Source organism: Lathamus discolor, chromosome 11 (genome assembly GCF_037157495.1).
Source record: "Lathamus discolor isolate bLatDis1 chromosome 11, bLatDis1.hap1, whole genome shotgun sequence".
Classification (NCBI taxonomy): domain Eukaryota; kingdom Metazoa; phylum Chordata; class Aves; order Psittaciformes; family Psittacidae; genus Lathamus; species Lathamus discolor.
In genome coordinates, this window is record NC_088894.1 from 12,770,173 (window position 1) to 12,784,529 (window position 14,357).

Here is a 14,357-nt window from a genome sequence, read left to right on the forward strand (position 1 = left end):
CTGGGTTTTCAGCATGCCCCAGCGTCCTTTGGCCAGGCTTGGAGGAGCACAATGCCTCAGGGTTTCTGAGCAGTGGTGATGGGCTCCAGGCAGCGCTGTCCCCCCACCCCAGCAACAGGCACTGTCCCACCATCAGAGGTGGGACGACCATCAGCAGGGATACCCGCAGCCTGCTCAGCCGCTATCTCGTGTATGGAAATACGTTTGCTCTGCATTGGAGGTTCCTGGGCTCTGACCTTGGTCGCCCTTCGTTTCTATCAAACATGTTCTGCCAAATCCCCTCTGAAATCTCATTTATGCACAGCAGCTCCTTAACCCAGTGGGCACCCGCCTCGCCTCCGATTCACAGCCTTTCTCTGCGCCCTCCCCGGCTTTCTCACAGTCCCTGGAGGTCTCTGGAGGGCTCAGTGGCTGCTTGTCCATGCTCTAACACTACTGGGATGTTCACAGTGGGCAAAGTCATTCTCTTTCCAAGGAAAAGATCTTTTCTCCTAAATATTCCCATTCTCAATGGCAATCACATCTCTCCTATTTTCTTTCCCTTCCGACCCAAGCCATTCTATGATGATTCTATGATTAGGGTTTTATGATTCCTCCCCATTCCTCATTCTTTTCCCATAGCAAAAGACAGGACCAAACCAGCCAGTCCTGCCTCTTCCTCAGCCTCTCTGCACCCTGCTCCATCGGTCTTCCATGGTCTTTTGCCATCTCTTTGTCTAATCCTGTCCATCTGTCCCTGCTTTTCTCCCCTCCAGCCCCCTGCATCCCACCTTCAGGGTTTGAAACTCCCTTAACTTCTAAAAACTGATGGGAAAATAAAACCCCAAAGGAAATAAAGTGACAGGAACAGCAGCGAAGAACCATGTTATCTAAATGTAGATCTGGTCCATGGGACAGAGCATAGTGTGGGAGGGCAGTGACATGGGGGCTGCTCTGGATGATGATGCCGAAGGGGTAAGGAAATGCAGAGGTGATGGTGGCTTTGTATTTTCCCCATTAAGGCACAGCTGCTTTGCTCAAATGAGGGGCTCCAGCTCCTGACACCCCACAGTGGCCTGGAGCCAGGAGCAGGATCTGGCAGGCAGCAAATCCACCTTCACTCTCTAGCTCTCATTCTGCCATAAGAATTTCTGCACTGATTTAAGCTCACTCAGACTTGGCATTCATGTGCGTAATGGGAGCAGCAGCCTCCTCCTCTGCAGAGGCATCAGCAGGCTTAATTAGATCTAAGGATAACATTGGAACATCCTGGGACAAGAGACACACCAAAGAGAAGAGCAACCTGCTCCTGTATTTTCCTTATTCCCTTCTGACTCCAATCCCCATTGCTCTCAGTGAAATCCAGCTCACGTCTATTCAGCAGCATGAGTTTTTTCAGGAGGATGCCTTACAAAATTCCCAAGCTGGGAATGTTGGTGGATGTTTTGCAGCACTTGCCAAGCTCTGTAAAAGGCTCAACCCACTTTTTTGAGGAAAAAGTCTGACCAGCGTCTAAACATGTTACCTTGAAATGCTTGTCATTTGTCACTGTATTCAAACCAAAAGACATGGCAGCCAAGGCAGGAAATAGCTGCGTATGCAAAACCTGGTATGAGCTACAGCAAAGAGCAGCAGCAAGGACTGAGGTTCCTGGGTCCAGCATTTGCATGAGCAATGCTGGTCCTGGAACAAAGACAAAACCTCTACATGCCTGCCCCGCAGCGCTCAGTCAAGGCTCTCAGACTGGCTTCCCATCACCACCCCTGCAGTAGTAGATCCTCTCTTATGAAGGTGTTAGCAAAGCAGCCCCTTTCTTGGCCTGGAGGCTTCCAGCTGCAGTCACCAAAGGCAGTTGATGTTTGGGTAGGGCTGTAGCACACAGAATCATAGAACCATAGAATAGCTAGGGTTGGAAAGGACCTTAAGATCATCCAGTTCCAACCCCCGTGCCATGGGCAGGGACACCTCACACTAAAGCATCTCACCCAAGGCTCTGCCCATCCTGGCCTTGAACACTGACAGGGATGGAGCATTCACAACCTCCCTGGGCAACCCATTCCAGTGCCTCACCACCCTTACAGTAAAGAACTTCCTCCTTATATCCAATCTAAACTTCCCTTGTTAAAGCTTGAACCCGTTGCCCCTTGTCCTATCACTACAGCCCCTGATGAAGAGTCCTTCCCCAGCACCCTTATAAGCCCACTTTGGATACTGGAAGGCTGCTATGAGGCCTCCACATCATGCACCCTGAAGCATCCCCCAGTGATGGAGTAAGGGGAGACTCGATTGGAGCATTCAAAGAAAACAAGGGGCTAGCTATCAGTGGGAGAAGTCTGGCAACATGCAGAAGAAGGGTTTGACAGGACTGAATTTTGACTTAAAATTGCAACAGAGTTCATTCCCTGCTCTACTTCCTTTGGTGCTGGGACCTCTGGAGACATATCACAGCTTCAAGCGTTTTCCCTCAAAACTGAACAGTTCCAATTGGAACTGTCTGGGAAATTCAGGGTTCACTGGATTTTTTATTTTCACGGTAAGGGGCAAACAAATCTTAATCTCTCCACTCTACACTTACAGCCCACTAAGCCCCCTTCTTATCTTCTCTGGCTCAGTCCTGATTTATTGTCACCACGCTGCATTTGTAAAACAGTACCATAAAGTAAGAAAGAGAACATTTCCCAAGGACTACTCCAAAATAAATTATTTCAGACCTCCAGAAGCTGCTTAATAAATCCCACTATTCTTGTTTCTTTAGGTATTTTAGAAAGTGATTTATAAGTGCAATATCACCTCTCAAAAATGAGACAATCAACACGGGATAAAATTATCATGTTATGAAAATAGGGGTCAGGCAAGGGGGCTGTGCTTTAAATTAAACCAAGGGAAGATATTTCATCTGAAATTGACTCTTTTTTGTCTCAGAAATGAATGTTTTAATCACCTAAGAACCTAAATGCTAACACAGAGGCCTAAGTAATATTTAATCCTATCGAAATATGCTGGTATTTAATATTGATGGGCAGAACATGATATTTTTCTTAATACACTAGCAATGAAACTTGGAGAAGCATGAAGAGTTGAGAAAGCCTTGGGATTTTCCTAGACTAAGCGATCATATCCCATCTAAATATTTAAATATCACTGCCTTTCAGACTGTTATCTATTCAAGCAATCAACACCAGATGTTCTCCAGGTAGTGCAGTGGCAGACCATGCCACTGAAGTAAAATTAACTCTTTGATAGTGAAGACATCCAACAGCGCCCATGAAAATCAAGGATCTTAGAGAGAAACAATGTAGAAAACTAACCATAAATCTGATAAACAGGGAAATATTATTAATCACCAATAGTATTAATTCAATACCACTGTCAAAATCAAGTCACAAGCCTTCCTTGGTGCTGCTGATACAGGAGCAACATAAGGTCTAATTAGCCCTGAATTTCCTTCCCAGAGCTGCTCTTTACTTCATTATCCCTGCTTTATTTATTCCTACAGAAGAGTCATTTGATATTTCACAAGGTATCCCCTTGCCACAGCGAGAGCCAAGAGGCAATGTGAGTTTGCAAGTGCAAGGAGGGATCTTGTTGCCCTTGAAATCAATAGGACACCTTTCCCTTCATGGCGCATCTGTACTTCTCTTTCTGATGCCACCAAGGCCACCCCGGCAACAGGAGAAACGACATGGGCTGTAGGGGCTATGGACTAAGGGCTTTGGCTGGTCACCTTCACGTGGGGGATGGAGCGTGTGGACTTTGCTCAGTTCAGTGAGGATGTTAGGTCCATAGAGGAAAACAACCCCCCCTCTGCTCTTAAGGGACTAATAAGGCTCAGGAAGACACCAAACTGGAAACATAAAATGACCACCATGAGCACAGCCACACAAGTGACTGCAGCATCTGCCTTGGTGGGCAGCAGCGCAGCAATTCCCAACCCCAGGGCAAACATCATTAACATCCTTCTATGTTCAATCAACTGATAACTCAAAATACAGAGCGGCTTTCACGAAACGCAGCAAGAGGGCAAAGTCACTGACCGTGGGCAGCTGGCTGGAGAGAAGATGTCCATCCTGACTCAACATGTTGGAGACCATGATGGCCGGCAGGTCCATGTTCTGGTAGGGGTACGCTGGTATCAGGCTGTTCGAAGGCAGGCTGTGGCACAGGGAGTGATACCCAGTTTCATGGTCCACCAAGTGCAGGAGGGAAGGGTCAGGGAGATTGGGAGGCGTTATGGGAGGGATCTCGTAGTCTTCATTGTTCTCATTCTGACTGTTATATGTCTAAAATGCGAAAAGGACATTTTGCAACACGTCACTGCCTCATTGCTTTAGCCAAGTGATTATTTGTGCAAGAAACACAAAAACACATTCCAGTGAAAATGGTTTGGTTTTAATAACAAAGACATCTCTAGCCCTGGACACCAGCAGGTTGTAACCAGGTGAGAGCCAGGCAGGGAGTGTGGCAGGACTGCACCTTCCATCAGGAACACCACAGGTCCTTGCAGACCTCGGATTTTGTGCTTCCTGGGCATCCCCACCACTCCCCTCTCCCATGCTGCATCCCTTTAGCACACCTTTAGCTCAACAAAACCTCAGCAGAAACCTCCATGCAGCCAGGCAAGTTCTGCTCACAGAGCCCACAGCCGTGGAAAGAGTGCGGCCGTTTCCTAACCAGCTGCTGCATTTTGAAGTCCAAGTGTCTCTTTGGGCACCCAGCTCAGCTCTTACAGTATCTACAGTTTGTATTTTCAATAGTGTTCGTAAGAATTAGCTCCGTAGAAATAACTAGTACTTGGGAGCAAAAATCCTATGGATTCCTCACAAATTCCAGCACAGGAACTACAACCAGGGAGGGAAATATGGAAACACAGCCATCAGTTCTTAAAAATCCATTAAAGAAAGCCTGCATGACTCCACCATCCATGGAGATTTTACCTTCCTTATATCCACATCCATATGGGTATATCCATACCCTCACCTCCCCAGTCCTGCCCCCTTAGGGTGCCCACAAACATGCAGAGATGCTGGGACTCCTGGGGTTTCCCATGTTTGCTGGTGATTTGTTTACTTCTAAGTGTTCCAGTTGATATGGAGGAAGAATGTCTTATTGGACTCGTGCAATTGTTTTCACTTCAGACAAAACCATATTTGTTTCATAACGTAAGTGTAAATCTATCCAAAATTATTAATTATCAACACAGAATAGAATCAGCCGCTGCAGAGGAGAAAATATAATCAAAGAAACATCTACTGTATCGCATGTTATTATAGCATATGAAATTCTGATTAGCCATAGTATTATACACATGGATTTTAAGCTAAATTTCCCAGATCACCTAGTTTCATGGTTGGATTTTAACTTAATACATGATTGAAGAGCGAAACCCCAGATGTGTGCAAAACCAGTTAAGCACTGTAGGCTTTATTAATCCATTGCCCCAGAGCTCGCACGCTCTTCATCACCCCAGACTGCAGAGAGAAAACCCTTAATAAAAGAAAATAAACCTCAAGTTTAACCCGAATAGAGAAGAAGTCAATGGGGAGCAAGGAAGTGTCTGTGGAAGGGCTCTCAGTGGGAGAGCTCCAGCATTGCCTGGGATGGGAGAGATGCATCTCTGTGGGGTATCAGAGCAGGGGGTCGCTCCTGAGTCAGCCCAAAACTGTGGCTGGAAGTGGCTCATCCCCTCCTGAGCTGAACCTCTACCTCTTGCCTCCCCTCATCCTGCTGCACAAGAGACATGGAAAAGAGCAGGCCCTGCACATCCCACTCGACCCTTCATGTTCACCCGAGATTCTCACTGGCTGTGGGGAAATACAAGTAGGAGAGAAATATAAGATGGATCCTGGCTGTGATAGCTCTGTACCTACTGTTATTGTTCCGGGGAAATTCAAGCCAAGCTATTTTTCCAGCCAGCTTCTGTCTAGCAGAGGTATTATACAGGGAAGGCAGGGGGCTGAGAGGATGTACACAGCAGCAGACAGATAGATCCCATTTAATACATCTAGTAGTTAGGTTTCCATGTGGGCTACATTCTTCGAGGTACACCCATTCTTTCACAGTTATTTAAGAGGATTTCACTCCATGCTTTATGGAAAGGGACTTAAATTAATCATTGCACAGCAAACTTGTTCCTCCAACTGGTTTATTTTGGCAGCAGGTATATAAGCAAGTGGCTTTGCTGTGCTTAACCAAATTATGTAAAACCCACTCAAAGTTTCCTAAAGCTCTCTTCAAAACTACAAGTTCCTTGTGTTGCTGCAGAGCAGCTCGCTGAAGGGCTTTGAGGTGGTTTTGGAAGCCCTGCTCACCCCTGTGCACATTTCTGCCTCAGCTCTATTCAGCCCAAGGGAAAAAAAATCCCCCAACATAAGAATACCTGTTTAAATCACAAAGCTTTCCCAAGAGCTACAGTATTGTGCAGACATATCAAAATTACAATCAAAGCTGTACACAATCAAAATCAGATTAGACAATATCCAATCACTGTAACCAGACTCAGCGCCTGCCCATTTTCCAAAGCAAACTGCATTTATTCTATATGTGTTTTAAATAGATCGCTAGGGTGATAAGGAAGGGAGATGAGAAAGATAGACACTCAAGGCTGGGAAAGAGGGGTTATTTACTGTCACACACAGTGCCTACTGATATGTCTGAGGTGACATCTCCGTCCCACGAAGGGCGGTCTCACACCACGCGCCGTCTCAACCCCTTTGCCAGTAACACCCAATGCTCCCCATGTGCTACGCTGCAGATTATATTTTCTATTCTTATGTTAATTTGAATTATATTAAACAGCCAATTATATGTCATAAGGATACATTACAAACTAGATTTGTGAGCTGGTCTGTACCCATTCATCCCAGCAGGACTCCAAATGTGAGTGCAGAGAAGCTTGCTTTGCTAAAAGGCTGCCCATTATGGTAACACAAAAAGGCACAGAAGATCTAGGATTTTCCACTGTCAAACTGATGACAGTTGTTGTGATTACACATTATTCCTCTTCAGATTAAAACACGGAAATCAGCTGAAACAACAAGCCTATTGCAAGCCCTCTCTTGGCTTGCGATGCAGGGCTTGGAGTGGCAGACCCCTGCTCCTGCCTGCAGTGGGATGGAGCGAAAGAGAGGGGACAGTGCCTCTGCTCTGACACCCTCTTTGTCCCCAGGTCCCCGTGCATCTGTGAACCAGGGCTGGCACCAGATATGGACCAAACTGCCCTGAGCAGAGTACCAGGGCCATGCCTCATGCTTGCACAGTGATGCCAGAGGATGGCACTGCAGCAGGCACAACCAACCTCCAACAGCAGCAAAACCATACTTAAGAACCACTTTTTCTTCCTGAAATCCAAGTTTGAACAGGGGTCTCTGGACCTCCCCTGTCCACCTGCAGATCCAGTCTCCAGGGTCCCAGGCATGGGAAGCCTGAGTTTTACTAGCAAAACTGGATCTTCTTTTAAATGACTTGGTAAGTACCTGAGTTATAAACTCATTGAGATGTGGACATCATCTCTACAGGCCCTTAAGCTGCATCTGTGAGTTACTGCGGGTCAAGGAGAGAAGTGAGGAGCTCTTGCTCCAGATGGTCAGCATCCAACGATGAGCAAGCTGGAAATAGTAGGGACTGGTCTGTTGATGTCTGTTAACATCTCCGTTGCAAACATGGAGCACATCTGTGGCTATCAATGTGCCTGGATGTCCTTCACTTCTGCACCGCGAGATGGCCCGATGGGCACGGCAACCCTGCACACCCATACAGGTGACTAGGGAGGGAGCTACAGGTGTTGAGCATGTCTACAAACCAAGCCTTTAGCTTTCTCCTGCCTTTCCCCTCTTAGAAGGGAATCATAAAATCATGGAATGGTTTGGGTTGGAAATGACCTTAAGATCATCCAGTTCCAACCCCCTATCTTGGGCAGGGACACCACACACTTGACAGCATGGAAGCGCTGTCCATCTTTGCAAACTACAGCTGGTCAGCACCATCTCACCACCGCACACTGGTATTCATCACAGAGGATGTGACTTGACCAAGGACCTGGGAAACCGTTTTCCTCAGCAGCATGGCAAATGCCCAGTGACCCCGATTCTCCACTGAGTCATGTTCTGTGTGATTATCTGCAAGGATCCAGGAGCTGAAGCCAAGCATTGATTCAGAATATTACTCACAGTGAGAACGACAGAGATTTGCAGTATTACTGCGGGTAAATATTTGTCCTGTCAAATCACATTCAACAGTAAATATGAGCCCAAGAAAGAACATTTATTCTTGGTAAGGTACAAGGAAATATGTAGGCTGGCCTGTTCCATCCCACCCTAATCATCCAGATGACACAAACCCCCGCAGACTCTGTACCACCCCTCATCTACTAGCTAGGTTTTTCCTGCAGCTAATAGAAGAGCTTACTGCCGCAGGAATGTGGCCCTCTAGAGCCTTCATTGATGAGATGGGTCTAAAAAGACCAAAACCAGCCTGGAAAGTCTGCAAAGTGAGGAGGACATAGTTGTTTGTAAGGCTGAAAAGCACGACCAAGGACTCTGCCGGCGCAGACTGGGGAAAGGTCAACAGAAGAACAACCGGGTGGTTTGTGGGGTATCTCGATGATGCACCAGATTGGATCAGAAACCAGGTAAGCACACTGCACTGTCATGCAGAGACTTTCCCTGTTGCTCTTACACAGATATAAGAGGATCCGCCATGTGCCAGTGCTCACACATGCTGAACAGCACACCAGGTTAGAGAAAATCTTGGGACATGTGTCCAAACACAATGAAAAAGTGAACATTGAAGTTTAATGAAGCAAACTACCTCACGTTTCCTTAGAGGCCTCCAAACTGATCTCTCACCACACACACTGCTTGGCACAGCCATGATCATGTTTGAAGAAGGAGATTTTGATGTGTTTCTCTAGGACCCCTAACACAAAAGGGACATGGAGCTGTTGGAGCGAGGCCAGAGGAGGCCATGGAGATGCTGCGAGGGCTGGAGCAGCTCTGCTCTGGAGCCAGGCTGAGAGAGCTGGGCTGGGGCAGCCTGGAGAAGAGAAGGCTCCTGAAGGGGAGACCTGAGAGCAGCTCCAGTGCCTAAAGGGGCTGCAGGGAACCTGGAGAGGGGCTTGGGACAAGGGCCTGTAGGGACAGGCCAAGGGGAATGGCTTGAACCTGCCCGAGGGGAGACTGAGCTGAGCTCTTAGGCAGAAGCTCTTCCCTGTGAGGGTGCTGAGGCGCTGGCACAGGGTGCCCAGAGAAGCTGTGGCTGCCCCATCCCTGGCAGTGCTCAAGGCCAGGTTGGCCACAGGGCTTGGAGCAAGCTGCTCCAGTGGAAGGGGTCCCTGCCCGTGGCAGGGGTTGGAGCTGGATGAGCTTTAAGGTCCCTCCCAACACAAACCAGGCTGGGGTTCTGTGGTCCTCCAGCACATGAATCGCAGGGTTTTCTGGTTGGCACAAAGCACTATGGCTGCAGAGACAGGAACATTCATTCAGGTGGCAGGAGAAAGTGGAAGTCGCTTGGATGTTGCAGACTCCAATGCTCTGGGGCCAGGAAGGGCTGATGCTCGCTGCGGGGTGGCCGTGGGCTGCACGCAGGGTACAGACCCTCTGGGCACTATTCCTCGGGAAGGGGGGATGCTGCAGGGCTGGGCTCACACCTGGGATTCCCAAAGCCCTGTGCCAAGATTTCTTGCACTGATTTTCCGCATCAGCAGCTCTGGGTCTTAGGAATGGAAATTGATTTGCCTCATCTTCACACACGGTGATCCAGCGTGTGAACAGCAGGGCCAATGAATTACTGGGGTAGAGCTGGATAAATACTGTAAAGAAGTATTTATAAACAGTCAGTCACATACAATGCACAAATTGTCTTTGAAGTGTTCCCAGCCTCTTCTACACTAATTTTCACATGCTCAGGTTTGTGACTATGGGAGTGTGGTTGAAAAGGGAAAAATGAGTTCTTGCAAGAACATGAATGTGCGCTGGAAAGATCAGCACAATATTCAGTACCAGGCAGCCCCACAGGGAGGTTGGGATCACAGCAGAGCAGCAGGCAACCTGTGGGAAAGCTGGGCTCTGCCTACCTCTGGGCACCCCCACTTCCATACCTGTAGTAGTGGGGTTTTAAATCCCAATCAAATATTGGTTCATCCAAAGGGCAAGCACACACCTCCATGTCCCAGTTTCTCACCTTTTCCTCCTATCGTGCAGGCATTACTCTGATGCAGACTCTGCATGCTATGACAACCTCCAGAGCTACTGACCCTTCATCTTTGAATGGAACTGGATGTTTGCCCTTTAATTTACGTGAGTTAAGTTTGTGCAGTCTCCTACAGACACCAATCCCATGCAGTCACAGAGCCATGAGTCCTTCAAAAGCCAAGCCTGCCAGATGGCTCCAACCAAATTTAACAGCAGAAAAAAGGTCTATTTTCCACAAGTTTCATAAAACCCAATGTGCAGGGAAGGGAGATACCAGGGTCCTAAACATCCTGCAGGATGGGGACTGTGAAGGGAACCAGCCAGTAATGTTCAGAAGGAGCATAAAATCTCAGCTCACTCAGAAAGATACAGCTTTTTTGGAGGGACATGCATTCAATTCTGCTACTCACTGGAAAAGGGCTTTGTTCTATTATTTTACATGAAACCAGAAACACCATTTTTGGGACTCTGGCCTCAATCTGTCCATTGGTGCCCTGTTTATGTGGGTGAGAAATGAAGAACAGGATACCAATTACCAATAACTATCTGTATTGTCAGCATATGTCATTAGGGATGGACAGTCCCTGAGGTTCAGTCTGGGTAGGGACTCGCCTGTGGCTGTGGCTGGACAGAGGGGACAGCAGTGACAGCCCCTACCCTGTGTCCTCAGGTACAGCCCAACTAGGCTTCTTGGGATTCATGATGTGAAACATGTGCATGCCATTCTGCTGCATCCTTTTCAATGTAAATAAAAGCTTTCAATCAGTTTTTATATTGTCCAAGCTGTGCTTGACCTACATCACCACTTCACCAAAAAAAGCTAAAGCTAATGGAGTTCTATCAACAATTTATAGCAAAAGAAATCAGTCCTATTGTAGGCTCTGAAAAAAGCTCCCAACTCCCTCTCTCCCTCCACTTCCATTTTTTTTAATCAGTATCTTATCCAGAACTGGAATCCTGTCAAGAATAGTGGATAGCAGAGAACTATAACTTCTTATTATGTGTATAGTGATTTTATGAATTCAGTGGGGAATGAAATGCAATTTTGCCAGACTTGTCTGTGTTCATAATGACCAAGTCAAATTAATCATTGTGGATAATACTCCTGTGTCAGCCATTCAAGAGATTTTTTAATAGAATTTTTCTGATTCATGTCTTGCAGTACATCAGATCTGCAGTAATGCAGGCACTTGTAAAAATCAGTGCAATTATGGCTTCTTGTTGGCCTGTCATTTCCCTGGAATAAAAATGTCTCTGCAAAAGTCATACACTGTACATAAACCAAAATGGAAAACAAAAATATAGTTACAATTAGGCTTGATTTTTTCCTAAAGATTTAATATCTTTTGGAAGCCATTATTTTACAGGCAATATATAAAGCTGGAGTGCATGATGCTGAATAGGGACTGGTTTATCACAACACATACCGATTTTGTCCTGGTTGTCATTCTTCCTTTGATTGCCCTGTGAGTTACTGTTTTTTTGCAGGCATGGAAATAGAACTTAGAATAAACAGGGGATAGGTAATGGGCTTGCAGTCAAATTATTGTGTTTATTAAAAACGTATCCAGGAAAGCCCACACAGATCCCAAAGGGCTCTCGTTCAGGAAAATCTCTGGTTCAGGAAAAGGTTACAGTTACCATAAAGGCAGATATACACGCATGGATGCAGCAGTGCAGCATGCAGTGGTATATAAAGGATTTCTAACGCTGTGGTTATCCCTCTCAGGGAAGAGGGAGAGACAGACCTTTAATTCGCAGTGACACAGACAAAAATGAGTCTTGGAAGAAGTCATCCTAGAAATAAAGAGGAAGAAAAACGTAACCCACCTCCGATATCGCAGTTTTCCCTCCTCCCATTGCAAGGCAGCAACTGCCTTGTGCGAGAGTGCTAGGAAATACCCTGTCAGAGCCACAGAACGCCCCAAAGGAGAGCTCCATTTGAACCTGCTGGAACAACTGGCCCTCCAGACCCACCTTCTCATGCTACCAAGTGCATCCTGGAAAGAAAAGCTCTCTAAATCACTTTAAGAGAGGAATGGAAACCCACAACCACATATTGTCCTCATGAGAACTCAAGACACGCTTAAGCAATCAGACCAGTAGTTTGTCAGCATGCTGACCTAAAAATTGGCCAATACTAAGCAGGATTTTGGGGGAGATACAGAAAGCCCTAATGAACAACCATGGAAGCTTCTCAGAGAACAGAACAATTCATCCCTCCCTTTCACCTGCTCCACCTAGTTTTATTGTTCTTCCCTCTTCTTGTATCTCCATTAAGCTCCTGACATCAACATCCAGCAGAAGGGAGTACCCCGATTCCTTACAAAACATGTCCATAACTACTGCTTTAGAGATTTGCTGTCACTTCTCCAAAATGCCATTTTCATGGGACAGAGCATGTCCAGGCATCAACCTCCTCTGCTCCACAGTGTCCTGATCCATGCTGGGACATTCACATTATGATATATGTGGAAGTACTACATCTGGACATCCCACCTTCAACTCCAGAGGCTGACCTCTGGCAGCACCATGTCCCTATAACAAAGATCTGCAACTTCCAAACAAGCAGATGGGATATGAAGGCCCAAAGTTTGCTGACAGCGTTTTCAGAAGCATTCAATATTGGCTTATGCAAACCTCAGCAATAACCAGAGCTCCTGAAAACCCTTTGCTACATCTTCATGAGCAGGGCCAGGACTATAAGGCATGTCTGATGCAGAGCTGCTCCTGGATCACCACAGTAATATCTAGCTTCACCTACATCTTAGTTACCTACCCACTCTGACAGAGAACTGTTTCCTTTCACTGTGTGTTTCTGTGGCTGCTCTTCCCTAGGCTTTCAAAGCAAACGTGGCAGTGCTGCAGGGAAAGCCAGGACATGGGCAAAGTGCAGCCTCTGACATCTGTCTCACAATCCGCCTCCTTAAAGCTGTTTGCAATGATCTTTTGCCCGTTTTGAAAATGTATTGAAGGGACTGTTCATCCATTGAGATAGGAGCCAGTGGAGATCTCAAATTAGACTGACTGGGCCAGACAAATAGAAACCCTTTTCTACTGTCTCGCCTGGAAGCAAATCCAAGGAATACGGTAATATTCTACTCAAGAATATCATGCATTTCTGGGAATTATTTGTGGATTTTACATAATTGCCTTTTTTGTCTCATGCCATACTGAACTTGCATAATAAGATCAGTGCACTTCACAGAAATTCATTGTTGGACTGTACGGATTTGGTGTTTCGCGTTGAGCCAAGGGTACATTATATAATGATGGATAATGCACTGTAAGCAGGTCAAGAGATAAGGAGGCCTGAAAACAGTAATGGAGTGTATGCAAGGAGGAATTAGTAAAAAGCACTCTAAGAAATTAATTCAACCTAGCTTCAGTGGAGTCAGAAGAACCCAGAGCAGGAAGGAAACTGTATTCTGTGCCATGCTTGTTCCCTTTTGGTTTTCATTTTAGAGAGTGTTTCCTTTATGCTCAAAACTGAAGCTGTGGGGTTAGAGGTTTATAAAAGCTTTTGTGCCATACTTTTTGGATGCTTTAAGGGAAGATTTTCAGAGTCTTGTTTCAAAGGATATGTCCTATCCTAGCACGTGGACAGCACAGCCATACTCTGTGCCATACACTGCTTTACCTAGAGGTCTGCAGCAAGATCCGTCAGCAAAGCCATGGTGGCAACAGAACCAGCTTGAATCAAGTCTTTCTTCTTCCAGATATGCCCTGATTTTGTTTTTTCTCTCATCAGCAAAGACAGGTTTCCTAAGGAGCCCTGCATGGTCCTTGCACACCAGGACACACCTGCGGCCAACCAGGACCGGTGTTCATAAGGCATGAGAAACACACACGTACAACTAAGAGTACACCACCGGCACACTTGCAGAAGCAAACACTGCAAACCCCTTCCTGGGACTAGGGGGGTAATCTGCAGTTTTTCCCTAAGTGGCCCTACACTACACCTCCTTTGCTCTCATCACGAGACATTTGCACCATCTTCTCACATGCAACCAAAACACCTTCTGTGCTTCTAGCACCCAAACCAAACCTCCCCTCACTGGCAGTGTCAGTTCTACTCACAGTCCCCATCCAAACCTACCAAAGCAGAGCAAAGCTGCTGTTCAGCCATAGCAGCTCTTGGCGCACAAGCCTGCACAGTGATGGTATCAGCCAGATGAAATCACAAACTCG

The 14,357-nt window shown here is 46.5% G+C and overlaps 1 protein-coding gene across 3 annotated transcripts in view; it reads right to left on the reverse strand.

Annotated features, from left to right (window-relative positions):
• Positions 1-14,357, reverse strand: part of TOX2 (TOX high mobility group box family member 2) — a 142,950-nt gene that overhangs the window by 54,833 nt on the left and 73,760 nt on the right. For all 3 annotated transcript variants that reach the window (XM_065691557.1, XM_065691556.1, XM_065691555.1), the window contains exon 3: positions 4,014-4,259. In XM_065691557.1, the coding sequence (XP_065547629.1) occupies positions 4,014-4,259 (246 nt within the window). The remainder of the gene's footprint in view (positions 1-4,013; positions 4,260-14,357) is intronic.